General features: G+C 48.9%; 2 protein-coding genes and 1 non-coding gene across 3 annotated transcripts; 2 read left to right on the top strand and 1 right to left on the bottom strand.

Moving 5' to 3' along the window:
- The first annotated feature begins 805 nt into the window (after window positions 1–805).
- Window positions 806–936, top strand: LOC130492853 (small nucleolar RNA ACA64). Its single transcript, XR_008933894.1, has one exon. It is a non-coding gene; the product is annotated as a small nucleolar RNA ACA64 (small nucleolar RNA).
- Window positions 937–2,638: 1,702 nt separating this feature from the next.
- On the top strand, window positions 2,639–17,669 carry TBL3 (transducin beta like 3). The gene is made up of 22 exons (XM_056866158.1): window positions 2,639–2,676; window positions 3,967–4,018; window positions 4,130–4,225; window positions 4,715–4,762; window positions 5,195–5,336; window positions 5,607–5,691; window positions 5,995–6,165; window positions 6,799–6,874; window positions 7,475–7,571; window positions 8,451–8,656; window positions 9,286–9,427; window positions 9,740–9,798; window positions 11,152–11,255; window positions 11,923–12,064; window positions 13,075–13,305; window positions 13,737–13,807; window positions 14,298–14,454; window positions 15,110–15,168; window positions 15,463–15,566; window positions 16,539–16,610; window positions 17,137–17,295; window positions 17,554–17,669. Exons 1-22 carry the CDS (start codon window positions 2,639–2,641, stop codon window positions 17,667–17,669), a joined length of 2,427 nt encoding a protein of 808 aa, XP_056722136.1.
- Window positions 17,670–20,581: 2,912 nt separating this feature from the next.
- On the bottom strand, window positions 20,582–26,428 carry NOXO1 (NADPH oxidase organizer 1). Its single transcript, XM_056866532.1, has 8 exons — window positions 26,378–26,428; window positions 25,659–25,739; window positions 25,453–25,528; window positions 24,620–24,800; window positions 23,450–23,643; window positions 22,692–22,799; window positions 22,194–22,311; window positions 20,582–21,230 (listed from the first exon to the last, which is right to left on the bottom strand). The coding sequence occupies exons 1-8, from the start codon at window positions 26,420–26,422 to the stop codon at window positions 20,582–20,584; spliced, it is 1,452 nt and encodes a 483-aa protein (XP_056722510.1). The 5' UTR covers window positions 26,423–26,428.
- Window positions 26,429–27,987: the final 1,559 nt, after the last annotated feature.

Genomic DNA, 27,987 nt, shown 5'->3' with positions numbered 1-27,987 from the left:
CTATAAAAGGTGGTGGAGGGCACGTGTGGGCGCTTATCTGACGGTGCACACGTGGTAAGAGGGAGTTTCAATGCAGGGGAGCAAGAAGGAGCTAGGAATTTGGCAAAGGGGGTGGAAGGGATGCGTGCTGGGGAGTCCGGAAATACAATTAATATTAAGTGTCTGCAAAATCTAGTGCTATATATGCGCTTCTTTTGAGGTTGTATGTTAGTGCTTCTCTTTATGAGCACTACATATCCTAGAATTTGTATTGTCGTTTAGTACTTTGGCAGTGTAATCCTAAAGAGAGTTATTCCTGTCTAAGCCCAGTAACTGGGTGAAGCATGGCACAGGGTATAGCCATTGCACATTGCCTTGACTGTTTAAGCTCATGAGACTTATTTGTAAGAAGCTGTGTTGTGCTTCATATTCCAGTAATTACTCTGAAATAAGAGTCTGGCTGAATGGTGGTAGGGTATCTGTTTAGTATACAGGAGGTCTGTGGTTCAATCCGGGGCATCTCGTGCTGCAGGTAGTGTGGAATGTTCCCACCTGAGCCCCTGCTACCGAACACGGCAGACAATACTGACCTTGACGGGCTAAAGGTATGGCTTGGTGTGAGACAGCTGCATGTGGTCCTAATGGGGCTTACTTTGAAGTAAGTGGAACGGTGGCTGTGCCTGCTTCTGTTGAAATAAATGGATTTAAATGGGCTCAGGCCTTCTTACAAAGGCTGGCAAGCTTGTCTACTTTCTCAGTGAGGCTTCTCAGATCCTAGTCCAACACCCTAACCACTACACCATGCTGGCCCACAAAGTTTTAAGGCACTGTCTGAAAATCATCTCTGGCCTCTTTCTGTGGCCTTGGGTGAGATAACGGTGCCCATAGCAAAGGGAGCATTAAGCTTATTGCCCTTGAGAATGATCTGTGGGCGATAAAACCCATGTTCCTATACATCCCATGTAGCGGAGGTGTGCAACTGGTAATGTGGCCTGCAGTAGCTGGCAGAAACTATGACTTGGGGTGCCAGCCTTGAATCCTAGCGGAAAAGACAGACTGTAAATGACATAAATAAATCACCAGGCTCAGGTTGTCGATGTTTCTGTTTCTCTTCCAGCAACACCAAAGAAGAGCATCTTGAACAGCGCTCAGAGAGAGGTGGAAAAGCTGATGCATCATACTGTGAAAGAGGAGGCGATAGAACAGGCAACAATCCTTGTGGCTGTCTTCAGATTGGAGATCTGACCTTTTGTTACTCTGGCATGCTGGGGTTTTTTGTACCGATCAAACAGACTAATGTAGGAGTGTGTGCAGTTTTGCATTTCCCAAGTTCTTAAATGGGGAGAAAGTAACTGAAGCATAGCTTAGAATACAGTGTGCTAGCCTTAAGTCACAAGTCTTTATAAAGTACTTATTTATTGGCATATGTGGGTGACTGATGAGGAAGGATGGTCCATTATTTTACAAATAAAATCAAACTGGTAGATCACTCTGTCTTGAGTTTTTTTATGTACATTGTTATGATGGTAGTGGGTAGGATTAGGACCTGAAGGTTATGTGGGTGATATAGTTGGCTTTTATGGTCGAAACAAGGTGGTCACTACTGTGTGAAGTTCAGTATCCTGTATACTTACATGGTTCAGTGGGGGGGGGGGGAAGCATGGACTGCATGCCAACTGCCGTCAAGTCACTTCCCATTTATTGTGACCCTATGAATTAATGTCCTCCAAAATGTGCTATCCTGGACAGCCTTGCTCAGATCTTGCAAATTGAAGGCTATGGCTTCCTTTATAGAGTCAATCCATCTCAGGTTGGGTCTTTTATTCCTGCTTCCTTCCACTTTTCCTAGCATGATTGTCTTCTTGCAGTGACTCTTGTCTTCTCATAACGTGACCAAACCATGATAGCCTCAGTTTAGTCATTCCAGCTTTGCGGGACTGTTGAGGCTTGACTAGATCTAGAACCTGCTGATTTGCCTTTTTGGCGGTCCACAGGGTCTGTAAAACACTCCTCCAACAGTCCACAAATTCAAGAACAAAAGTGCCATCTTCAACGGGCTTGAAAGCTCCTGCCTGTGCTGTAGTACTATTTTTCCATCTGACAAAGTGGGCCCTGGCTCACAGAAGCTGGTATGGGAATAAATCACTTCAAGGAGCAGCTAGATTTGTGTTTTCGCCTGTGTCTGCCGCCGCCCTGAGGCCTTCTTTGTGTTATAAAATCATAGAGTTGGAAGGGACCACCAGGGTCATCTAGTCCAACCCCCTGCACAATGCAGGAAATGCACAACTACCTCCCCCCTACACAACCCCAGTGACCCCCTACTCCATGCCCAGGAGATGCCCTCCCTCATGATCTGCCTAAGGTCATAGAATCAGCATTGCTGACAGATGGCCACCTAGCCTCTGCTTAAAAACCTCCAGGGAAGGAGAGCTTCCCTGTGGCAACGTGCAGAAAAACAGGAAGTCCCGCCCCCCGACAGAATCCGCGGCCTTTGAGTCCTCTGTTTACAATCCCCAGCGACAGGAGGGAGCGGGAGGGTGTCTGTGGCGTCATCTCGATGCGCCAGGAGGATGCCCATCTCGGCGCCGGAAGTAGGCCGTTGCGACCGGAAGCATGCTTTTTGGCACCGGGGAAGCGACTGGCAGCGCCGGGTGTTGACATGGCGGCGGCGAACCCCCCGGTGCGCTTCAAAACCAAGTGAGGGAAAAAGGGGTGGGGAGGAAGATGGGCGCGGCGTGGTTGCTATGGGAGCCTCTTCTTGTTGCCGTGGTGGGGGGGGGAAAGCGCGCGGTCGTCATGGCGACGTGCTCATTGGGGGAGGGAATGTCTTGAGCTGCTGCGGGCCGGTTCGTTAGAAGCTTGTCGAGGCGGGGGCGCCTCTGGGCATGTGCAGAGTGCCTTCTACACACCTGTCAAGTGCATTTTTATTTGGGGAGGGGCTGTGGAGCATCTCTGCTTGGCGTGCAGAAGGGTCCCAGGTTCAATCCCCAGTGGCCTCTCCAGTTCAAGGGAACAGGCAGGCAGGTGATGGGAAAGACCCTTTTCTGCCTGAGACCCTGGAGAGCCGCTGCCAGGTCTGAGTAGACCAATACCAACTTTGATGGACCCTCAAAGGGTCTGGTTCAGTATAAGGCAGCTTCATGAGGAGGGGCCGTGGCTCAGTGGTAGAGCCTCTGCTTGTCATGCAAAAGGTCCCAGGTTCAATCCCCGGCATCTCCAGTTAAAGGGACCGGGCAAGTAGGTGATGTGAAAGGCCCTTTTCTGCCTGAGACCCTGGAGAGCCGCTGCCAGTCTGAGTAGACAATACTGACTTCGATGGACCAAGGGTCTGATTCAGTAGGCAGCTTCATGTGTTCATGTATATTGTCCACTTGAGTCAACGTGCTTGGTACTCATTTCTCTATTCCATCCTCAGGCTAGGCTGAGGGAAAAGAGGCAGAGAGAGTCCGTGAGCTTTGGGGCCCTTCATATCCAAGCAATAACTATTTTTAAAGTAGGTTAGATTGGATGGGGAGTGAACTATGTATGCTGCTGTGACCTCTTTAGAGGGTGAGTGGGATTTAGAAAAATGTACTAAATAAGTGGGTTAAGCTAAAAAAAAAATATAGAAAAGGGCTCCAGGTAACCCAGGGAGCTGCATGATTAAGATGGGATTTGAATGTCAATCTGATCTGATGCTATAAACGTGCCTTGGGCCTCAGGATCGAAGCATGCAACGTAACAAAAAAGAAGAGCATGCCTGAGGATGTGTGCATAGTGGAAATAGTATGCAGGGCTTCTGGATTGGTAACTGTGAATCCTGGACAGGCTTGAGCTCTGTGCATCTCCCTTTAGCGTTTAAGATGTGGAATAAAGCAGCCGAGGAGAGAGAGAGATGTCCTAACACTGCTGTCATGTCCAGGGTTTCTGCTCTTGTAGAATAGCTTTGGAAGTCCTTGAAGCTCTCTGAGGTGTCACTGAGTTGGTGTTTCTCTGATGCTCTTTCAGCTATGCTGTTTCCAGGAAAATCGAGCCTTTCTACAAAGGAGGGCGAGTTCAGGTAAGGCCAAAGCTGACTTTCTTTTATTACCTGCTGTTTTTGCCACATAGGACTACAACAGCCGGATGTCTATAGAGGAGGCTGACGTACTCTCCTCTATTTCTTTTCTAGATAAGCCAAGATGGAGAATATATGTTTTGTTCTTGTGGGACCAAAGTCCACGTACTTTGCTTAGCAACAGGCACTCTTGTTCACAGCATTGAACAGGTAATGTGGTACAGATTCCTTTATTTCCAGATAAAGGTCTTCGCTTTTGCTAAAGCTCTTGCTTGTGAAACGGAGCTCCCGTCTCTGACTCAAGGTGCTCATAAGTGAGCTGTTGTCTCCTGGCAATAAGCAATATGTGCGTAATAACAATGACCCACTTCGCAGGTCATTGAGCTAATATTTGTGAAGCTAATTGTTGAGCTAATATTTGTGAAGCGCTATGGATGTTGAAAGTCGCTATATAAGCTTTTATTCTTATTCACGTTACACTTTTGAAAAGTACTAGAGTTCACTTATTAATGAGGGAGGGCGATCAACTGATAGCTGGTCTTAAACGATATTTGGATCAGAGGTAGCAAAGCTGTCATTCAAGGAAATACTCAGGGTGACATCTATGATCCAGGAAACAAATTATGATAAGGAGCGCATGTGAAGCTATTTATCTCTTTAAAGTCAACAAGGCATCAAATGGCTCCTGTTTTTTTTCAGGATGATCAAGAGGATATAACAACCTTTGTTCTCAGCGATGACGATGAGGTGGGTGACCATAGCATTGCCAAAGATAAATGCTACAGTGGGAAAAGCCGGGGGAGGGTCATGCAAGAGCCAAGCGAAATATGAGTATCATGAAACCACTTGCATCAGCTGCAAATATTAGTCCTCCTAACTCTCCATGTGTACCTTTTGCACATAACCTGAAGAAATTAATGTGTAACTTAGACAATAATGCTATGCTTAAGCATAGTTACAATGGATGCTAGTCATGATGCATGCCTATTATCTCCATGATCAGAGGAGCATGCCGAATATATTAGGTGCTGTGGAACACAGGCAGGATGGTGCTGCTGCAGTCGTCTTGTCTGAACAGACTGCTGGACTTGATGGGCCTGGGTCTGATCTAGCAGGGCTGTTCTTATGTTCACACGTTCTGTAACTTGATGACCTTTTCTTCAATTTTCCTTGTGTTAGATCCTCGTGACAGCGAGCCGGGCACTGCTGCTGAAGCAGTGGGAGTGGCGGGAGAACAAGTGTGCCCGCACATGGAAGGCGGTCCATGTGGCTCCCGTGGCCAGCATGGCATTCGACCCGACATCCACTTTGTTAGCCACAGGTGCGGCCTGGTTTCTTCTTCCTGGGCCTTTGGAGGGAATCTCTGCAGTGACTTAAATTTGAGCATGCTCCTGTCGCAGGTATCATCTCTCCAATGGGCATCAGACGTCTCGGGTGGTCTGGCACACCAGAAAGGCACAAGCTTCCTTAGACGCGCTCCTGAACACCTAAAAGGAGCCTGCAGGCTTGGGATTCTCACAGTTTGGATAGTATAGCAAACTTCCTTTTGTGATGGGGGTTGTTTCCTTCCTCTTCTCCTTTTCCCTTCCAGGTGGTTGTGATAGCACTATCAAGGTCTGGGATGTTATCAAGCAGTACTGCACCCACAACCTGAAAGGCTCATCGGGAGTTGTCCAGTAAGGAAAACATTTTACTCATATTTGCTCTTTTAGAAGAAGTTATGTCTAGAGAATTTGTCACAGAATGACATTTTGCAGCTCTTGTTGGTTTTGGAGCTCTGATCCAGAAGGAGTTGTGTTGTGATTCGGGGCATAGCCCTCTCTCCTTATGCTTTTTAAAGCAACTAGATGTTCTGGAATTCCCCCTATGGGATTGTTTCAAATAGCACATCCACAGCAAGGCTTCACAGTGTGGAATGCTGGGAAGCTCGTGCCGGCCTTTAAGACTCATGCGCGCCTCCGGTGTGTTCCTTTCCTCAGCCTCGTCAAGTTCCATCCTGATGTCTCTCGGCTGCAGCTCTTCTCCTCCTCCATGGACTACAAAATCCGCGTTTGGGACCTGCAGACCAGCAAATGCGTCGCCCTGCTTGAGAGCCACTACAGCGCGGTCACCTGCCTGGCTTTTTCCGCAGACAGAGAGACACTCGTCAGGTAAGAACCCGGAAGGGCTTCCTAGCATGCTCTCTTTCCTTCCTGTAGAAGTTAGCAGGTCTTATGATTATTTATCTTTTTACGTATACCTCATTGTGAAGATGTTGGCACACGGCAAACCTGTGAGGAAGGTCCTTGTAGCTGTTTGGAGAACGGGAACAGGAAACCAAGGCTGGAAGACAATCAGTTGCCCAAGGGCACACAATTGGTCGTGGCGCAACTTGAGCTGCTGTCTCCCAGGTTCAAGAGTGAAACACTTGCCATAAAATGGGCATGACATTCACCACCTTGAGACAGGCCGCTGTTTTCATATGGGTTACAGGGATGCTTGAGGACTGCTAGCTTTCCATGGCTTTAAAGGGGCATTAGAGAAATTCAAGGCAGCTAGTCGTGATGCCGCTACGGAACCTCTGCGTTCAGAGGCAGTGAACCTCTGAATAGCTGTCTTGGGAGGCTTTGACCGTCGTCGTCTTTTTGTAGACCGTCTGAGAAGGCGTGTGGTTGACCACAGTGCAACGCATTGTGGGACTGTAGATCTAATCCAGCAGAGGCAGTTCTGACATCCTTTGTCGGCAACGGGATTGAGATGTTTTGGCTGGAAGAGGCTGATGGTGATGTTGTATTTGGTTGCAGCTCTGGCCGTGATAAAATCTGCACCGTGTGGGATCTGAATACAAGAGCAGCCGAGAGAACCATCCCGGTCTATGAGGTGAAGTTAACTTGAGGGTCGTACTGGTTCAGTGGGGTTTTGAGACGCTGGGACTCCCCAGGACTTTCTAGCACACAGCAATGGTTGACTTGTTTGGGGGAAGATGGCAGCCGCCAGGGTGCCACGAACAACCCTCAAGTCCCTTGCTGGAGGAAATGTGATAGATACATTTCTTAACAAATAGTTACTCCTTGGTCTCTCCATTTCTATTCAAGTGCTTGATTGTGTTCACACGAACAGTCGCCTCAGTTTCACAGATTCAAAAATTTAGTTTACCCATGACCTTGAGGGGACAGGGTTGCTGCCATCTCTGTGGTATGGTGTCCACACCTGCCTCCCTAACCAGGTGGTCTCCTCCACAGGAATTCATGGCAACCACTGTCATTAATGAGCCATCTCATCCCAGCCTTTCCTGCTTTCATTCGCATCGCATTTGCTGAACTTTCTCATTTCAGCTGCTCTTTCAGGAGAGTAAAAATTACATCAGCTATATGTTTTTCTGGAAAGTTTCTATATGTGACAATGGATGTTTTCTCAGATGCCACAGATCGTCTTTTGCTGACCACCAACCCTCTCCTTCCTCCTTCTCTTCTACCTCAGAGTGTCGAATCTGTTGTCCTGTTACCAGAAGGAGTAGATTTCTCACCCCTGGGTGTGAAGAAACCGGGCCTTCACTTCCTCACCGCAGGAAGCAAAGGTAAGCAAAACATTTCAGAATATGCTTCCATTCACTGGTCAGAGATTGGAAATTTGGAGGGGGGCAGGGAGTTTTTTCGTTGCTCGTTTGACTTGTGGCCCTTTCTGGGTCTTTGCTCCCGTGGAAAGGCAGAAACTGGAAGCGATTGCCGAGAATGGAATCTGGGGGAAACTAGGGGTCACGTCGGCCATTTAAAAGGCCTTACGCTCCGGCCTGGCAGAAGTTTTTCTTTGCATTTGTGAGTTTTGAAGCTCGCTTGCTCATCTGTATTTGATAGGCAGAAACCAGAATTCTGAGGTTGTTGAATCCTAAGCTGGTCTCACCATTCCATGATATTGCATTAAGTGGAAAGCCTTGCCCTGCCTAGTGAATTTTCTCTGCAGCCATGTCTAAAAACATGCTTCTTTTGGTCTCTTCCACTCCTTAGCACAGTTTTCATTGAAAACTGACATTTGGAGTCCCATGTATTCTGCTCCGGATCCCATACACAAAAGCAGCTGCCCCACTGTGAGCCACGTGTTGTGATCCAATAGGGCGAAATCTGTTAGGAATGGTTGAGAAACTCAGCAGTTTCCAGGAGCAGATCTATTATATTAGGTGCTTTGGAACACAGGCAGGATGGTGCTGCTGCAGTTGTCTTGTTTGTGGGCTTCCTAGAGGCACCTGGTTGGCCGCTGTGTGAACAGACTGCTGGACCTTCCTCTGATCCAGCATGGCCTTTCTTATGTTCTTAGAGCTGGGGTTTTGGCTACCTTTCCTCTTGACCCACCCGAGTGTGTCCGCGGTTTTAAAAAGAGAAGAGTCCCGTTCCCTGAAGGTCTCTGCTTCTCGCCCTGCCCGGTCTGGTGACCATAAGTGCCAATCTCTGCTACCCATTAGGAATCCTCCAGGTCTGGGACGCATCAGCAGCCACCTGTGTGTACAGCCAGCCGCTTCCCCGCCATCGAGCCGCTTCCGAGGAAGAGACCGGCGAGCACAGCTTGGTGCATTGTGCACTGGTGCCGGTGAAAGACAAGGTTGTCACTGTCAGTGCGGAGCACAACATCGTCTTCTACGATGCGCGGACGCTTCAGCTCAGGAAGCAGGTACCTTCCTGAGCGATTCAGAACTGATAAAAAGAAGTATTTCTTCACACAACACATAGTTAAAATATGGAACTCCCTGCCCCAGGATGTGGTGATGGCTGCCAACTTGGAAGGCTTGAAGAGGGGAGTGGACATGTTCATGGAGGAGAGGGCTATCCATGGCTACTAGCCATGATGCATAGCTATTCTCGCCAGGATCAGAGGAGCATGCCTATTATATTAGGTGCATTGAAACGCAGGCAGGATAATGCTGCTGCAGTCATCTGCTTGTAGGCTTCCTAGAGGCACCTGAAGACTGCTGGACTTGATGGACCTTGGCCGAATGTAGCATGAGCTTTCTTATGTTACTTTGTGCCTTTGCATGAAGCAGCTGAGCACTGGGAGAGTGGGTGGGGAAGATGATTCCAGAGCTCTCTAACTCCACCTGGGTTGGCAGTTGCCCCCGAGTCTCCCCAGTAGCCTCTGACTTAGATTGTCCTTCCAGGTTGTGTCTTGTAGGTGTGCGACCTCCGTTCCCTTCCCCAAAGCTTATCCCTGCACAAGAGCTACTTGGGGTATTTCTGTAGCCCTTTTTCAGTTGGCTGCTTTCCTACCCAGCCGGCTTGGTTTGTCTGCTTCTTCCCCCTCAGTTTGCAGGTTACAACGGAGAAGTGTTGGACGTCAGATTCCTGGGGCCAGGGGACTCCCACATTGTTGTGGCCACCAACAGCCCCCAGCTCAAAGTCTTCGAGCTGGCGACGTCTGACTGTCAGATCCTGTACGGGCACACAGGTAGGCAGCAGCAGAGTGCTCAGTCAGACATGGGAAGTGTGCTGAGCCCTTAGGGGCTTGAGTGGATATGGCACGCCTTCGTCAATTACCAGGTCAGGCTCTTAGGGCTGCAGGGAGTTTTAGTAATATGCTTAAAACATCACCTAAGCTTCTGCTGGTTCATCAGTCAGAAAGACAAAATTGTTGCTGATACGCCAGAAAGGTACAAAGCGCAATCAAATGATGTTGTTTTGTCTTGTGATTGCTAGTCCTGAGTGGAAAATCACAACACGACATAATGCTTCTCTGTCCCCCCCCACTCCACCCTTGCAGATACTGTTCTTGCCCTGGACGTCTTCCGGAAGGGGATGTTGTTTGTCAGCTGTTCTAAGGTAAATCCCTATTGATTTTGGTTGGGGATCCCTGGGCTTGACCCAGGAACATCATCATACCCTTGATGGCAGGATGTCATATTGGATTGTGTCCCCTCCAGCCACAGAGCAGAGGAGTCAGCGGAAGAGGGGCAGGCTCTCCCGTCCTCTCAGAAAGGAGGATTGGGGCCGCAGCATGATAAGAGGCCACATCACTGTGGAGGGGAAGCCTGCTCCCATGGCAACCCGGCCCTGGCTGCTCCTGCTGTCTGTAATTGCTGAGGGAGTTAATTACTCATTTCTGCTGTTTGGCCCCCACCTCTCTAATCAAGGGTGTCTTGTTGGTTTTTGCCGGGGAGTCTGGAGAGCACCTGTGCATGTTGGATCAATGGGAGCATTGTTAAGGGATGATGAGCAACGGAGGCAGCTTGGCAAGGGGCCTGGGGTGGGAGAGATTCAATGTATGTTTCCCCCCTCCCAATACATTGGGGCAGGAATCCCCTTGGCACTCACCAGTGTTGATGCCAATGGCTGACTGTCTGAAGCCGTCAGCTTCCACAGTCGAAATTGGGCCTTGTCTCCCTCTTTGCTTGGTAGGTTCCTCTGCTCTCAAGGCCTCTAGCTTTGCGTCTTGCTTTGCGTCAGGCAAAGGTGGCAGAGTTTGTGATCCTGAGTCATATTTTAAGAACCAACTGGGGGCACCCTTCAGGCTTTGCTCCAGTGAGGCCCTGAGATGAGTAGAAGAAGAAGAGCTGGTTTTTATATGCCGACTTTCTCTACCAGTTAAGGCAGAATCAAACCGGCTTACAATCACCTTCCCTTCCTCTCCTCACAACAGACACCCTGTGAGGTAGGTGGGGCTGAGAGAACTCTAAGAGAGCTGTGACTAGCCCAAGGTCACCCAGCTGGCTTCGTGTGGAGGAGCGGGGAAACCAACCTGGTTCACCAGATTAAGAGTCCACCGCTCATGTGGAGGAGTGGGGCATCAAACCCGGTTCTCCAGATCAGACTCCACTGCTCCAAACCACCACTCTTAACCACTACACCACACTGGCAGGAGGCAGACAGGGGTGGGGGTGGGGCAAGAAAGCAGCTAGTAGGACCCCTTCAGCAGGGAAAAGAGACCCCAGCTTGGGCCAGCAGAGAAAAGGCCCCTGAGCGCCATGTCATCATTGCTGCTTGGGGCAACAACAACAAAAATAAATCAGCCATGTAGTCTCTGACCTGATGGTGACTGACCAGGAAAGAGATTTTGGGGTGTTGGCAGTTCATCCTCGAGGCACCGTCCTCAGCGTGTCCTGAATCCTGTCCCCTCTATTGGGGACCCCTCCGTGCTTCGTTCCACAAAACCCACCAGACTTTTTCTGCTTCCAGGACAAAAGCTTCCGAGTTTGGCGGATGAAAAAAACTGGCCAGGTTGTCTGCGTGGCCCAAGGAGCGGGACACGCGAACGGAGTGGGGGCGATCTCTTGCTCCAGGTAACCGGGAAGCCCCTCCTTCTCGCCCTGTGCCTATTTTTGCCTGCTTTCGCCGGGCAGGAGAATGTGGATGGCGCGGCTCACTCCTCCCTTTGGCTCACTCTGCTGACGCAGCGTTTTTCTCCTCCAGTTTGTTGTGTCTGAAAAATGCACTGCAGGATCCAACCCCCTGTCTGTCTCCCTTGCCGTGTTGGATTCAGGGACGTGGGCGGGCTTAGATGTCCCCACAACTGCGGGGGCAGGGCGGAATGCAGTGTGGGCTTTGAATTCCTTCAGCAGGTCACGAGGAGACAAGGATGAGGGTCCTAACCATCCCAGTTAGGGGTCCTGGTGCCTGTGAAACCCTCCTTTGTGGTGCGTCCCAATTGCATCCTGCAGGCTGAGGCTCTTTGGTCCTTCTTAGTTTGATGGAAATAGTTTAAGAATCTTTCAGAGTCTTCCCCATTTTTTTTTATTTTTTTTTAGAACTTGGTGAGGGCATTGGGGGAGGAGAACATCTGCTCGGTGTTATTTGGGTCAAGAAAGATTCATTCCCTGTGCAGGTGGAACCATTATCTTTGGGTGTTTGTTTTCCCCTTTTTTTAGTTCTTTTTTTTTTTGTGCTTCTGACCTTTGTTCTGACCTTCATCATTCTTCCCTCTCTCTCCTCCACCCCTCTCCTCTCCAGAATGAAAGAGAGCTTTGTGGTGACGGCCAGCCAGGACTGCACGATCAAAGTGTGGAATCTCCCTGAGTCCCTCTCTGCCAAGGCAAAAGCAGCTGGCCCCGAAGGCCTTCATGCCCACCTGACAGAGAAGGCGCATGACAAGGTACCGCAGGGGTGGAATTCGGAAGGGGTTGGATAAGGAATGCCGGCTTCTGTCCAACGGGGCTTAGAGAACACACACTAGCAGACTATTGGGGAATTCAGCCTTTGACTTTGGAAACAACGAGGCCGGGGTGGTTTTCCAGCAAAAAAAGCATCCTAGTCTTCTGTTTTCCTAATTGCTGCCAACGTCACTCACAAGGAAGCTGGAGCAGAGTCTTATGCCCAGAGCAGGTGTATTGTTTCCAATTTCCTGACTGTACCTGGGAGTTTAGAAGTCTGCCGTAGCATTCTACACTTCTCCGCCATAAATTTCTCCCCTCGCTTGTCATTCTTGGGGTAATCAGTATTGCAGTGTTATGTCTGGAACAATATGCTGCCACCAACCATCGTTAACTTCAAACCAAAATTTGTGACCTGGGTTAGGAGCTCGGTTTGCAAACCCTGCTTAAAACCAACCGTGGTTATAGCACTCTGACATTAGAACAGTCACAACACTGACCAGCCAGAGCTGCTGATCTTTTTGTGAGTAGGAGATCTACAACACAATGTCTGGCTTAAGTTGGGTTTCCCTACAGCTATCGCTGTTACAGGTTTCAAAAAGCCTTTTCAGGGGAAAACACTATATAAAAATTTTCAGAAAGCTATTACTGTGTAGTGGTTCAAATCCCTGCTCTCCGTGAAACCCTTTGAGTGGCCTCGGGCCAGTCATTCTCCCTCTGTCTCTCTCAACTAAATATACTTCACAGGGTTGTTGTGACGATAGTATGAAGGAGGGCAGAACCATGAACACCACCCTGAGCTCGTTGGAAAAAGCATGGGATAAAAATGTACTAAAATAAATAGCTGTTTCTTTTTGGAAGCATCAGAACCAGATAACAAAATATGAATGTTCCTCTAGCGCTGTGATTAAAAAGTCAGTTTTTTTAATCGCTTCCTTTATGGCTCCCCTTTTCTACAGTTTGCAAAAGAATACAGCTGCTGGACTGTTCTCCTCTTCTCTGCTTTGTTTAGGACGTCAACAGTGTGGCTGTTTCCCCCAATGACAAGCTGATAGCCACAGGGTCCCAAGACAAAACGGCCAAGCTGTGGGCCTCGCACGACTGCTCACTCATGGGGGTCTTCTCCGGTCACAAACGGGGGATCTGGTGTGTGCAGTTCTCGCCGGTGGACCAGGTCTTGGCTACCTCATCGGCAGATGGCTCTGTGAAAATCTGGGGACTCCAGGACTTCAGCTGTTTGAAGGTACCTGCGGTGTGGTCTTCATTCCTAGGGATTGAGAGCCAGCATGGTATAGCGGTTAGAGAACTCAAGTGCAGAGACCTTGTTACGCTACTTCAGCCTTCTAGTAGATGTGGCGTAGAACTTTTCTCCATGAAACATGTTGTGGGAGCAGTCCTCATTCTAGCAAAAAAATCTCACAAGTTCCGATAGCAAGCTTTATTTGCGTCGCAAGCTGGGGTCTTCAGGGTAATGAATAGCTGAAATGGTGAGGGTAATTTTTCTTTTTATTCCCACTGCTCCCCAAAGGCTCGAGGCTGATTGCTCATTCTTTTCTGCCCAGGTGTCTGAATTGGCGCACACAGCGCCGCCGCACAGCCAAGGTACCTTTGGGGCTGTAGCAATATCCTTTTCCTCTGTTCATGCTGGCCTCCCTCTCTCCTTCCCCTTCCTAGACTTTTGAAGGTCACGACGCCTCCGTCCTGAAGATCATCTTTGTGAGCCGAGGAACACAGGTGCTTAGCAGGTGTGTCCTCCTTTGAACAGTGTCGTTTGCTCGGGCCGACGGCCAGACCAGTTGCACTCTGATAATCCTTGTTGCTGTTTCAGGGACCTCAGAGTAGCCTCCGAACCCCCTGCTTTCTCTTCTGATGGAGCCTTTCCCTGCTTGTGAGGCCTGCTATGGTCATAGCAGCGTGAGCACAGAGAGTAATGCTGTCCCCAGCTAAGGCTGCAGAACTGGCACCTAACTCCCCCTCCCTCCCTTCTAGCATTGCATAAGCATTCCCACTTCTGCTGTATTCTCTGTGGACTAGAAACTTGCTGCTCTTGTTTTGACATGAAAGCTAAGAATCTTGCAATCCTGTGAGAAGAAAACTGCATATTTTTACAAGCAACCCAAGCGAAATCTTGGTTATAGTTTGCAGATCCCCCTTTCCCCCACATGCCGTGCCCTTTGTTGCTGATTAGTATGCTGGATCTCAAGACCTTTTGATCTTGTTCCCCTTCCCCCAAAGTGGCTCTGACGGCCTCCTGAAACTCTGGACGATAAAAACCAACGAGTGTGTGAAGACTTTAGATAGCCACGAGGACAAAGTGTGGGGTCTGCACGCCAACAAGCTGGACAACTCGTTGGTGACGGGTTCCAGCGATTCTTGCATCGTGCTGTGGAAGGTAAGGGGGTTACCAGGGGTCCAGCCCAGCGGCCAGAACTTGGGAACCCTGCAGAACTGGGCCTTTTCTTCCCAAAGCCACCATATTAAATGCATAGCTGTCATGCCTGTCAAAGCAGTACTCTAAATCTTCTCTGAAATCTCCAAAATTTTATCTCTCAAATCACTATGCATTCTTAGGCAAAATATAAATCTTGCACTCAATCAAACGTACACACTTGGATTGTTTCTTTCATGCTAATATATGCAGAGTAATATAACTGTAGTTTTTAGTTACCCTGTCCTGGATAGCCCAGGCTAGCCCGATCTCGTCAGATCTCAGCAGCTAAGCAGGGTCAGCCCTGGTTAGTATTGGGACCACCAAGGAAGCCCAGGGTCGCCATGCAGAGGCAGGCAATGGCAAACCCCCTCTGTTCCTCTCTTGCCTTGAAAACCCTATGGGGTCACCAGATGTTGGCTGCGACTTGACGGAACTTTACACCACCACCAGTTTTTAGTCATGGAGGAGACGGCCAGGGTTGTTTGCCGCATTATGGCTGCAGCTTTTATCCCTGGTTCCCACCTGCCTGAGGGCAGATAGCTTTAAAGAGCAATTGGCCATTCCCCATCCCCACCCCTTCAATTTAGTTTCCTTCCTATGCCCTTGTGTGTTGCAGGATGTCACTGAAATTGAACTCGAAGAGGAGCAGGCAAAGCAGGAGGAGCAGATCCTGAAGTGAGTGCCCCCCAGATTGACTTCTTCCATGGAGGGTGAAGACAGGGTAGCAGACGCTTGGAGAGGCCATGTGTGCACTAGAGGCACAATGACCCCTAAGATTCTGGGCTGCCCTCATCACCCTGACAAATAGAATTGTGCATGCTGATGTCAACATTGTCACAACCCTATTAACAAGGCCTACAACAATTACTCCTCAAGAAGCCCATCAGCTTAGGGTCAGTCTTGGCATTCGTGAGGGCTGGAAACACGGAGTTTTTCAGTGGCTGTCTCGTTCTCGCATTGTGCTTTCAGAGAGCAGGAGCTGTCGAACTTGCTGTACGAGAAGCGGTTCCTCAAAGCGCTGGGCTTGGCGATCTCCTTGGACCGGCCTCACACCGTGCTGACGGTGGTGAAGGGTAAGGCCTTGCTGGGAAGGATGGGTGGCCCCTCAGTCTTGCAGGAGCCCCAGTTAAATCCATCCCCACCCCCCACCCCCACACGCTGTGTTTCATGGGTCGTGGAGCCTGATCCTAGGCATGCTTGTGTGGAAGAAGACAGCACTTGGTTCATTGGGGCTTATTCCCAGACATCTGCCTAGCATAGCGGCTGCCTTAGCAATTTTAGGAGGATTTCAGGGGCACAGAAATTTGATGTTTTGAATCCTCATTTTTGGTTAAGAGAATCTGCTTCTTAAAATTTAATATGCATTCAAGGTCTCCCCAAATTTGTGGTTGGCCCCAGACATGAATAGGCAGCAGAGCATTAGCAGGAACTGAAATTCATGCAATAAAAGAACCATGAACACCTGAAGGTGCCTTATAATCAGACCCACCTTGGTCCATCAAAGTCAGTATTGTCTACTCAGACTGGCAGGGTCTCTCCAGAGTCTCAGGTAGGGGTCTTTCACATCACCTACTTGCCTAGTCCCTTTAACTGGAGATGCCCGGGATTGAACCTGGGACCTCCTGCATGCCAAGCAGATGCTCTACCTCTGAGCCACAGCCCCTCCCCAATCCAGGGCTGTGGCTGCCCTGTCCCCTCTCTTCAGAAACATACAGGCAGTTTGAAGTCTTGGAAAAATGTGTCTCATTCTCTCTGGTGTCTGCTCAGGGGTAGCCGTGTTAGTTTGCCGCAGCAAAATAAAACAGACGCCCAGGGGCACGTGGAAGACGAACCACATTGAACAGATTTATATAAATCAATATTGAAACTAACATGCTGAAATAAGTGTTATTAGTCTTTAAGGCACCACTGGACTTCAGTTTTATCATTCTCTCTGGGCATCCAAACAGGAGCAAGAGGCCAGGCTAGGGCCGACTTTTGAGGACTGCTGATTTTTTTTTTGGCGTAACTTTAAAATTGATTGGCCATCTTGATTTTTCTTGTAGCTATTCTCAAGGAATATGGTGGGAAGGAGGACTTGGAAAGGAATCTTCTGAAGCTGCGGAAAGACCAGAAAGGTTGGTTGGTGTCATTTTGGGATGACCCTGAAAAATGTGTGGCTCACTAGCAGAGAACATCTGCTTGCCATGCAGAAGGTCCCAGGTTCAATTCTGGGCATCTCCAGTTAAAGGGACTAGGCAAGTATGTAATGTGAAAGACCCTTTTCTGCCTGAGACCCTGGAGAGCCCCTGCTGGTCTTAGACAATACTGACTGCGATGGACCAAGGGTCTGGTTCAGGATAAGGCAGCTTCATGTGTTCATGTGAAGTAAATAAATAAATACCCCCCAAAATTTTGTGGGCCTCTAAGGTGCTGCTGGACTCAAATCTAGCTGTTCTACTGGAGACCAACACAGCTGCCCTCTGGAACTGTGTTTCTCCCAACATAGTCCATCATGACGTGCCATCTTAGAAAGCCACAAGCATGATACAGACTGGCAGCCCTTAACAGAAGCGACTGTAGGGTTGTGTGCTGCCTGCCCCTTGCATCCTTTCCTGATAAGCCGTTTGTCATCCCCCTCCCACTTCCCCTGCGCTGCTCCAGAGGCGGTGCTGAGATATGCCATCAGCTGGAACACGAATTCACGGAACTGCCATGAGGCTCAGGCGGTCGTCCAAACTCTCCTTCAGCACGAAGCGCCGGAGTCCCTCTTGCAGTTTGAAGGGATCGCGACAGCCGTGGAGTCTCTTCTGCCGTACACAGGTAAGCGATGCCTCCCCCACGACAGTCTGCTGGGTGCAAAACACTCCAGAGAACATCTTGGGAGACCGGGTCCTCTGTACCCTGTTGGCCAAGCCGGGAACGGCTGGTAGCTTTGTTTGGCAGGCGTCCGAAAACACAGCAGGAGGGAAAATCCTTTTCTGAGGTCCAGGCCCTGGAGGCGACCTTCCCTAGCCTTGAAAGCGTGGACTCTCAGGCCACCCACCCTGATGCATCCCTCTTTGCCTTCTCGTGCCGCAGAGCGCCATTTCCAGAGGCTGGGCCGTCTGCTGCAGGCCGCCACCTTCCTTGACTTCATGTGGCAGAACATGAGGCTAGCCGAGGCCTCCCAGTGGGACGAGGACATGAGCACGTGACTGGGGTGGGAAGCCAGTCGGGGCCGAGGAGGCCTTTCTCTACCCAGGCCTCCTCTGCTAGCTTCTCCGCCAGATGTGCATCTTGGTTGGCATTCCTGCCTGCAGCAAGTTTCTAAATATTTTTTATAAATAAATGTTTATGTGTTTTAAAATGTTTTAAGGCAATGTGTCCTTGTATCTCATACAGATTAATGTTTATTTATTTACTAAATAAACATTCTGCCTTTCCTTGTGGTTCAAGGCAGCTTAGAATAATAGTTAGAGGGGACGTGGCTCAGTGGCAGAGCCTCTGCTTGGCATGCAGAAGGTCCCAGGTTCAATCCCCGGCATCTCCAGTTAAAGGGACCAGGCAAGTAGGTGATGTAAAAGACCTCCGCCTGAGACCCTGGAGAGCCGCTGCCAGTCTGAGTAGACAATACTGACTTTGATGGACCAAGGGTCTGATTCAGTACAAGGCAGCTTCGTGTGGGAACATCCCCAGCTAAAACCAAAAATCAAACAGTAAACTCCAAATCTCTCGCCCGCTCCCCCCCCCCTTGAAAGACACCTGCCATTCAAAAGCCCTGGCAAACAGGCAGGCCTAGCAGCACCTCCTGAAGATCTCCAAGGAGGGCCCCCCTCACCTCTTCAGGGAGCCCATCCCACAGAGCCGGGGCCATGGGGGTCATCCTAAATGGTGCGACAGCCAACAGATGGTTGCCCATTGACCTTATTTGGCACACAAGGACAAATGAAAAGAGGTGGTTTCATTCAGGTTCTTCCCTCCCCCCCTTTCCAATGAATATATTGGGGTCTCTTGTTCTGAACATCCATTACAGCCTCCAGAGGTGTGTCTGAGTCACCGAAAGGGCCTGGGGTTGTGTTTGCTTATGCAGACGCGGAGGGCAGCTTAGGTGAGGCTATCACGCAATCCCCCCGTGCTGGCCTCCAGGGAGCCAAGGCCAACCGCGGCAGGCTGAACTCTGCCCCTCATTCCAGGAAACCTGCAGTGGCGACCAGGAAACGGCATCTTACTGTCAAGCAGGCGTGACCTGCAGGCAGCGCCTGGAAGCAGGCTGACTCACCGAGTAGAACGTGGTGGTTACGCATGATACAAAAGAGGGGGTGGGCTGGAGGCAACTGGAAGAACTGAGCCTCAGTTGGCCTGAGGGCTAGGCCCCTGGGGCTTGTAACTCAGGTTCTGGGTTCTGCACGTCCAGCTCTGGGCAAGGCCAATGTAATTGCATGTGTTAAGTGCTGTCAAGTCGCTTCCGACTCATGGCGACCATGTGAATGAAAGTCCTCCAAAATGTCCTATCTTTAACATCCTTGCTCAGGTCTTGCAAATCAAAGGCTGTGGCTTCCTTTAGAGTCAATCCATCTCTTGTTGGGTCTTCCTCTTTTCCTGCTGCCTTCAACTTTTCCTAGCGTTATTGACTTTTCCGGTGACTCTCAATGTAGGAAGAGGCAAATCAGGAGCTTCGTTAGGGTGGTCTTCCCTTTGCCTTAGAAGGACCGGGCCAGCCCCCACTGCATCCCATAAACACACCCTGTCTGGCTCAACTTCTCTGGGCTCATGCCACTCCCACTCCAACCACCCTTCTATGGGTCCCTGCGCACCAGCTATGTTTTTCAGGCTGCCATCTGCAGAAATGGGGGGTGGGAAGAGATGTTTTTGTGGTTCTTTTCCAGTGTAAAGCAAAGCCAACCAATCTCTTCCCACTTGACATTTATTTTATTTACAAAATTTGTATCTCACCTTTCTGCCCTTACAAGGGCTGCCAAGGTAGTTAACAGTTTAAAACATACATGATAAAATGACATTCTAAAACCCTTAAAATCAACCCCCCTGCCAAACATACATCATTGTGGTGGTGGTGGAAAGTACAGTCAAGTTGCAGCTGCAAGAGACGTTCAAAGGTGGTTTGCCATTGCCCGCCTCTGTGTAGTGACCCCAGACTTCCTTGGTGGTCTCCCCCAAGTACTAACCAGGGCTGACCCCACTTAGCTTCCAAGATCTGACGAGATCAGACTAGCCTGGCCTTTCCAGGTCAAGGTACATACATCATTAAAGCAATTTTATAAGCACAAAAAACATTGGTTAGGTTGAAAAGGCCAAAAAAGAAAAGAGAGAATGGTAAGGCTGAAAATGAGAACACACACCAATCTTATGGAAATAAACTTAGAGCTGCATGAAGAGTTCTGGAATTTATGGTTACTCGCCGGTATCGTCCTTTAGTCCTGAGTTTGTAACATCTAATTCTGTCCCTTTGTCTATCACAACTAGGATGTGTTCACCAGTTTTCTCTCGCAGTCACACAACATAAAGCTCCTGACTGGCCTTCTCCTCCGGAAGGAATTCAATAGCGGAGCAGGACCACTTTTGTACAAAATGTGTCAAATGTTTTAATGCCATTGTCTTTTGTAAAATTAACTCATTATTAAAAGTTTATATATTTAAAAACACACACACACAAACATTGTTTAGGAAGGAGGGAAGGAAGGCCATGCCCTCTGTGCCAAGCAATGGGGAGTGGTGGAGTCTGATCTGGAGAACCGAGTTTGATTCCCCACTCCTCCACATGAGCAGCGGAGGCTAATCTGGTGAACTGGGTTGGTTTCCCCGCTCCTACACATGAAGCCAGCTGGGTGACCTTGGGCTAGTCACAGCTCTCTTAGAGCTCTCTCAACCTCACCTGCCTCACAGGGTGTCTGTTTTGGGGAAGGGAAGGGAAGGCGATTGTAAACCAGTTTGAGTCTCCCTTAAGTGGTAGAGAAAGTCGGCATATAAAAACCAACTCTTCTCCGGCCACCTTGCTTGAGACTTTTTCATGACTCCTTGTCCCAAAAATGTTGCTCACCGGTTGCATTTCTCTCTACTCGTGGTTTGAGCCAAGTTGGTTGTAGGATGTGGGTCAGTGGTGACTCCGTGATCAGGCAGGAAGAGTGGGCCTGGGCCGTACCCCCTGCACAGCCCTTTTGGTGATGGTGCTGCATCTCTGGAGGATCTCCTGGTGTGAGGGTCGCGGGGGCACCCTTGGGCCGCCAGGCACCCAGCCAGAATCAGAGGGGGAGCAGGGCGAATTATCCGCACAGGCAAAGGGCTCTTCTTCAAAGCCGGAGTCTCTCTGCCGACTGCTGTCAAGAAGTGAAGAGGGGCTGCCTCGGGTTCCCGGGTCGGGCTGGAGGATGCTCTCCAAGCTCTGGACCTCTGTCTTCTGGGACCAGTACAATCCCTGCTCGCTCACGTTTCCCAAGCTATCGGACAAGCTGTCACGGTCAGAGGCCGGGGCGGAGGCTCCCGTGGCTGCAGCCTCAACGAGAGACCGAGACCTGATTCGACTCAGGGGACTGTCTTTCCCCCCCTCCATGATGTTTCTTGAGCGAGGATGGACTGCATCCCAACGGCTGCCTTTCTGCTGGTTTGGTGGGGTGTTCCTTCTGGAGAGAGTGGTGACTTCTGAGAGGTTTGGGGTGGAGATGCATAGACCACTGCTGCCGGCAAGAGCCAGGAATTTACTGTGTGGGTTTTTGTACGGCCGGAGGAACATGGAGGGGATGTAGCCCATGCGCCCGTTGTACCTGAGAGACACATTGCAGGAGTGAAAAAGATCCCATTTAAAAGCCAAAGAAGATCCAAGACTAGTGGGGTTTGCTGGATCTGTGCTACTGTTTGGTAAGGATCCCATCTGCCTTCCACTCTGCTAATTCAGGCCAGAGGGTGAAAAGCCTCCCTGAAGGCTCATTTGGCATTAAGTTTTTTTCCCAAACACAGGAAGTAATTCTGGTGCATTCAAGCCACACCCTAGAACAATGTGCAATGTTGTATATTGGGGGGGGGGGGATAGTAGCCCTAATTTCTGTGCCAAGACAAAACTGAGATTTGAAGGCATAATGTCACGTTCCACAGGCTTAGTAGAGAGACAGCTTTCCTGAGCCAGTTCTGCAGACAGCCTTTCTAGATCCTTCTCCCACAAAAGGCAGCCAGAGACTTGAGGGGAAATTTTGTTTACTGAAGGAGCAGGTTCATCTTGTGCCTTGCTTGTGTCAACTTTATTGAATTCCTGTGATCTACCGATGGGTTTTATATTTAGTAAGCAAAAGCAATTGTCTCTTTAACAACTAAGGCATAGCTGAGAACCAGCATGGTGTAGTGGTTCAGAGCGGCGGAGTCTGATCTGGAAAACCAGGTTTGATTCCCCCACTCCTCCACACGAGCGGCGGAGGCTAATCTGGTGAACCGGATTGGTTTCCCCACTCCTCCACATTAAGCCAGCTGGGTGACCTTGGGCTAATCACAGCTCTCAGCCCCACCTACCTCACAGGGTGTCTGTTGTGGGGAGGGGAAGGGGAGGTGATTGAAAGCCGGTTTGTGTCTCCCTTAAGTGGTAGCAAAAGTTGGCATGTAAAAACCAACTCTTCTTCTGATCATGTGTAAAGGCCCACTTAGTTCCCCCTTATTAGAAAGACCTCCGCAAGCAGCCAGTGTGTCAGAAAACGGCTTAGCAGGCCAGGGTTTTAGATCTCCCCCCTTCCCCAGCTTACCAGACAAGCCACCAGCCATTGTCAGATTTCTCCAGCACTTCCACAACGACCCCGACGTTCACAGAGTGTTCATCCTGATTCTTTGCTTTGTAGGAGCGTGTGATATAATACAGCAGCTCTGAAAGGGAGGGGGGAAGAGGACATTTTGCTACCACGTGGCTCAGAGCTCATGCTTCCGACCAGTGTGCTGCATAAGCAAGAAATTATAACAGATCAAGCTGCCATATGGGGAATTCTGATAGCCCATCCTATCTGACTGACTGTGGTTTTCCAGGGTTTGAGGTCCTCCTTGTCCTTCTACAGGTTGAACATCATGCCTTCAACAAACATGCTCTGAAGAGCTGCAGAGTTTCCCTGACTGTCTAAGCAGGGGCTGCTGACTAAATGCAAGTTTCAACAGTGCTCTCTCTCTCTCTCTCTCTCTCTCTCTCTCTCTCTCTTTGGACAAGGCAGCATCAGACATTTCTCTACGTAAAAAAGAGCCACACTGGGTAGAACTACCTTCCTCGTTGGTTTCTCTGACGACTGATGCATCCTCCCTCTCCTCCAGATATGGGGCTGGGAACCAGGCAATTTGCTTCTGGTCATTTTCCACTAGCCACCATCCTGCAAAAAAAACATTTTTTTTAATCGATTAAGATGTCATCAGGTAACTCTTTTCTCTCTCTCCAGTCTCTGCTAGGGCTCTGTTTCTAAAACCATGCCAGTGGGCATTCTGCACCTGCCCGTAGGTTCCCGTTGTTTCAGACAGGCAAGGCATTTAAAAGTGGTTCAGAAGGTAAATTCCCAACAGCACACATGCTGGGAGTGGAATAATAGAATCATAGAGTTGGAAGGTAGTACCAGGGTCATCTAGTCCAACCCCCTGCATAATGCAGGAAACTCACAACTTACTTCCCCCCCCAATGACCCCTACTCCATGCCCAGAAGATGCCCAAGATGCCTCTCATCATCTACCTAAGGTCACAGAATCAGCATTGCTGACAGATGGCCACCTAGCCTCTGCTTAAAAACCTCTAGGCAAGGAGAGCTCACCACCTCCCGACGAATGCATGTTCCACTGAGGAACGGCTCTAACTGTTATTTTTAGTGCTGTTCTTCAATACGAGTTCGTGGCACGCTCAACCTAGGGGCTGCCCAGTTCATAAGCTGTATACATTTAGGGCTCCAACAAAAAAGTTGGAAGGTCTCATATTTTGTTCCAGCTGTCAAATGGGCTTCTATGACTTGTGTCCGATTGCCTCAGAGCTCCATACCTGTGCTGTCCTTCATGAGTACTTCAAGCGTTTCCTCCTTGGTGGCTCGGAAGGGCCTGTTCTTTGTGTCTTTGGTTTCAAAGTCTTCGATGCATCTGTAGCTCTGGGAGATAACTGGCTGTGTGATGGTTGGGATGGAAGGCTTGCGTGTCTCCTTTTTCCTCTGTCCCATTTCAGAAGGCAAGATTATGATGCTGGAGGGGGGGGGAGATGATGAAACCAAAGTGGGATTTCGCCTAACAATGTGACCCTTCCCTTCCAAGCATTTCTTTTCAATTATTAGCCTTATGGTGGGGGTCTTCTGGGAGCTCATGAAAACTTGCTGAGTCTCACCACAGTCAGAGACCATTAACTAACTCCCTGTTCCGTTAGGGAAATTCTTTTTGGTATGGCATTCTGAGGACTTTACAGAGGTACGTGGCTGACCTCCGCTGGAAACAGGATCCTGGGACTAGCAAGGCAAGTCTTATAATGCCAATTTTAAGGATTCGTGAGTTGTGGCTGAACAAGACCCGTGTGTCTAGCACACATCGTATCAGCCTGCAAACAGAATTGTTTTAGACGATTATTCCTATAATGTTTTTTTTTTAAATTAAGTTCTTCCCTCCCACAATCGGCAGGAAGAAGGCGCTCTGCTCAACAGGGCCAGGGCTCCAATCTAGCTAGCAATTGAGCCCCATGAGTTATTCTGGGTAGCATGGCGGCTGGTTGTAATTGTTGAAAGGTCAGCCAAAAGCTCTCTGCATGTTCTCAGAGGGTCCCTCTTCTTATCACTACATGAGGTTGAGCCTGAGGCAAAGCAGTTGAGCAGACCCAGAAGAAGTCCCATCAAGGGCAAGAAAAGCCTGTGCTAGACTGGAAATGGTGACACCATCCTGCCTCTTCTTCTCACCATGCCACACTCCCAATGCACACCCAACATCATGCCAAACATGATGAGCTTGGTTGTATTTAAGGTAGTCTGAATGGAATTAGAAGCTATGGCTTAAAGCAGGGTTGTAAACCTTGCCTGGTGCTAAGTGGAATTTCATGTGGTGTCTGAGCAGATGGGAAATTAAAGCTCCTAGCTGTGGTTTGCCTGGCATTACATTTGGCAGGGGCTGAAGTGAGCTTAAGAAGCATTCCCCCTCTCCCGAGCCTCTTAAAATATACTTTTATAAATATTTGTACCTGTTTTCTGGAAAAGAAGGGTCCAGGTCTTGGCTCTGCGCTTCAAAGAAATGGGTCACGTCTTCCCCTTGGGAAATTTTAGGCTTTGCTTTCAGGAGCTCCGCGCAGTAAACCTCGAGCAGCTTCAGTCGGTCCAGGCTTCTGCCCAGATTCCAATCCTTCCTCAGCCTCGAACGTGCAGCTTCGAAGGGATCAGAGGAGGAAGAAAAATCAAGAAGTTGCCACTGTTTGGTAGCACCTGCCCCAAGCCCAAATTACCCCAGTGTCTGTTCTTGCAGGTTCCCTTTGGGGAGATGCGTATGGAGTGGGGATACAAATCCAGTTCCACCAGATTAGCCTCCGCCGCTCATATGGAGGAGTGGGGAATCAAACCCAGTTCTCTAGATCAGACTCCACCGCTCTTAACCACTACACCACACTGGCCCTGTTGTGGGACATGCTGCCAAGCCAAAGTTTGCAGACTGTAACAGTTTTAAGATGGCAGACTTCATTAAGGAAGACTGTGCCAGGGACAAAAAAAATCTCAGGTGAGGTTGCCCTAGATGTGGCTGAAAATATAAACGCCAGCTGTAATTTGAATCTGCCTCTAGCATTAATTCTAACAACATTCAAGTTTTAAAGTTGCTCATGTTCATTCTTCTTCCTTTCTCCCATTCCTCCTACCCAAGCATTATTTTCCCATGTTGTGAGTCGGCAAGGTTCACAGGGTCTGGGTGTTCCACTGCTCTATAAAGCTTCAGGTGGATTGTTAGGAACCCCCGTGTATCAAGCATCCAATTTCATCCTCATGCAGTTCGGTTACCAAAGGCCATCCTTCACCCTTCCCCTTTTACCTTTAAACTTTGGGATGGTGCGATCAGATTTCTTCAGTAGGCCGCTTTCGATGGGGAATTTTCTCTTCAGTTCTTTCTAAGCCGTGGACAAAGAACGGCAAAATTAGTAAGGTCACTCAGGCAGAGAAGAGAAATAATTGCACGTGAAAAGGAACAACAACCCAAATAGCATACAAACGATGCCTCGTGGTCAGAAGCAAACTTACATGGAGTTTCTTAAACTCTTCAAACGTCCTGTAGATGAGGATATTGTTCTGATCTGACCAGGACACAGAAAGCATATAGGTCTGGAATAGTTGAACAGAATACGAAGTCAGTTTGTGATATTAGAACGTCTCATCCACGAAGTACCCAGAACTGGGAATTTTATACACTTAAAAAAATATCTATGGAGTGACCCAGGGGTCAATCTTTTCCTTGACTTTCCACCCCTTCGCCTGGCCATTAGGATGAGATTTTGACCAGGCTGAAACAAAATCCTGACCAGCGGATGTGGCCGGCCAGGTGTAGATTCGGTCGGCTTCGGATTTGCAATGGTCCACAGGCAAATCCTTGATGCTTGCAGAGGTCTGAGACAAAAACACCCTTCAGGCTGCTCCTTCTAGTTTCCGAAGAAACTGGAGAAGGCTGGTAAGTCCTTAGCTTTTAGATCTGAACTATTTAAAATGTACATTAAAGACACCAATCACGTTGGGATTGATCCTAAATTACCGTAGATGTACAGCAATGCAGCGGTGGAAGAATTAAGATGGAAGTTAATTTCCAATTAAAATATCATCAAGGCTTATTTTTCATTTTTGTAATTGCTTTTAATTTTTTTGTATTAAAAATGCCAGGAATATAACTATATTATTTGAAATGTCTGAAATTTCCCTGTTGGAGTGAACCAGGCAAGCAAAAAGTGAAGGGGACGCAAGCGAAATACCTTCTGTTTTCCGTGCTTCAGCAAGCCGAGGGCTTTCACCTCCATCGGGAATCTGTTGCCGCTCATCTCTTCCCCGTGGTGCTCGCAGGTGCCTTTTCAAAATCTGTTTGAAGCACCTGCCTCCTGCAGGCTAATTTAAGAGCTGAGAGGGAGGAGTCGGACTTTTCCCAGGTGCGCCAGGCCGGCCTGTGGTTGGCGCTTTGTTTCGGAACAGGGAAAGAGACAGAAATTCCACTTGCTGCCTTTCCTGCTCTTGTTCGAAGAGTGTGAAAGTCAGTCATGGGTGGGGGAGGATGAGTGTCCCTCCCTCGAGGCTACAGCTTCACCTCTCCCCACTGCAAAGTACCTGCAGGAAACAGGAAAACATTCAGCTGGCACAAAAGGAGTCTAATGGTACCTAAAAGACCCACCGTTTTTCCCCATTCAGTTGGATCTTATGACTCCCTTCTGCCAAGTTTTCCTCCAACGGAGAATAACTTTTACCAATGGATAAAACCACCTCTGCTTGTTGCTTGCTTTGAAAGCCGTTTGCCAGGGTTGCCATAAGTCTATGGTGACTTGATAGCACTTACATACGTACATAAAGGCTTTTTTCCCCATCAAAGGAAGTTTTTTTTTTTCTCTATCAGCTTTATCTCTTAGAGCAGGGGTACTCAACCATTTTGAGTAGGGTTGCCAGGTCTCTCTTCGTCACCAGTGGGAGTTTTTTTAGTGGAGCCTGAGGAGGGTGGGGTTTGGGGAAGGACTTCAATGCCATAGAGTCCAATTGCCAAAGCGGCCCTTTTCTCCAGGTGAAACTGATCTCTATCAGCTGGAGATCAGTTGTAATAGTGGGAGATCTCCAGCCAGTACCTGGAAAAAAGTGTGAGGAATAATAAAATCCACACTGGCGGCAGCTGCTGCTGAAACAAGGTTATTTTTATCGGCCCAAGGTTATTTTTATCTGCACAGCCAATCAGAAGCCCCACCTGGCTCCTTTCTACACAAATTTGATGGGGACACCTTCCTTAGAGAGATTCTCCACTGAAAGAAGACTTGTCAGAAGGCAGTCATAGGATCCAACCCGCTGTGATTTTCTCAACTTACACATATTCTTACACCAGACATAGCCTTACTGAATGCTTGTCTTAGCATTTCCTAGGATGCACCTCTGAGAAACGACCCCCTAAGTGATGCCTTAGCAACATTAAGTCAGGGATTTATTAGTGGAACTGTATCAGCACATGCCAGAATGTGTTCCCTTGTCTTAGCTAGGGGTTAAGTTTTGGATGCCTTCCCAGCACTCCCGGAAACTGCATCACATTTCGATTCCAGGCAGAAAGCAGCGGAGATAAGTAGAAATCCCGCAAAAGTGGATTAAACGGAGCTGAGCCTACCAAAAAGCAGCCAAGAAAAATTGTGTGGGGAAGGACTAGATATGAAGTACTAACATAGCGATGAACTTTCCATGCTGTAGAAACATTAATGATTGCTGGGACAACTAGACGACTGGTAAGACAAACAAAATATTGTTTTTTCCCTTGTTCTTTGGACCTCTTCTCATAAACAGGTATCTTATTGTTGAGGCCTGAATAGAATTTCAGAAGGGTGGGCGCTGTGGATCCGTCACG

Source organism: Euleptes europaea, chromosome 21 (assembly GCF_029931775.1).
Source record: "Euleptes europaea isolate rEulEur1 chromosome 21, rEulEur1.hap1, whole genome shotgun sequence".
Lineage (NCBI taxonomy): Eukaryota > Metazoa > Chordata > Lepidosauria > Squamata > Sphaerodactylidae > Euleptes > Euleptes europaea.
The sequence above is the reverse complement of the archived record's forward strand: the minus strand, read 5'-3'. Positions and strand labels throughout refer to the sequence as shown.

What these genes read in the sequence shown, in the direction of transcription:
- NOXO1 (XM_056866532.1), bottom strand. Translation starts at nt 26,422, where the DNA reads ATGGAGGTGAAAGCCCTCGGCTTGCTGAAGCACGGAAAACAGAAG. An exon ending in TGAAGCACGGAAAACAGAAG is followed by an intron (nt 25,740 to 26,377) that starts GTATTTCGCTTG and finishes CAACTATTCCAG; the next exon opens with ACCTATATGCTTTCTGTGTC. An exon ending in ACTCATGAAGGACAGCACAG is followed by an intron (nt 22,800 to 23,449) that starts GTATGGAGCTCT and finishes TTTTTTTTGCAG; the next exon opens with GATGGTGGCTAGTGGAAAAT.
- TBL3 (XM_056866158.1), top strand. Translation starts at nt 2,639, where the DNA reads ATGGCGGCGGCGAACCCCCCGGTGCGCTTCAAAACCAA. An exon ending in CCGGTGCGCTTCAAAACCAA is followed by an intron (nt 2,677 to 3,966) that starts GTGAGGGAAAAA and finishes ATGCTCTTTCAG; the next exon opens with CTATGCTGTTTCCAGGAAAA. An exon ending in GATCCTGTACGGGCACACAG is followed by an intron (nt 9,428 to 9,739) that starts GTAGGCAGCAGC and finishes CCACCCTTGCAG; the next exon opens with ATACTGTTCTTGCCCTGGAC.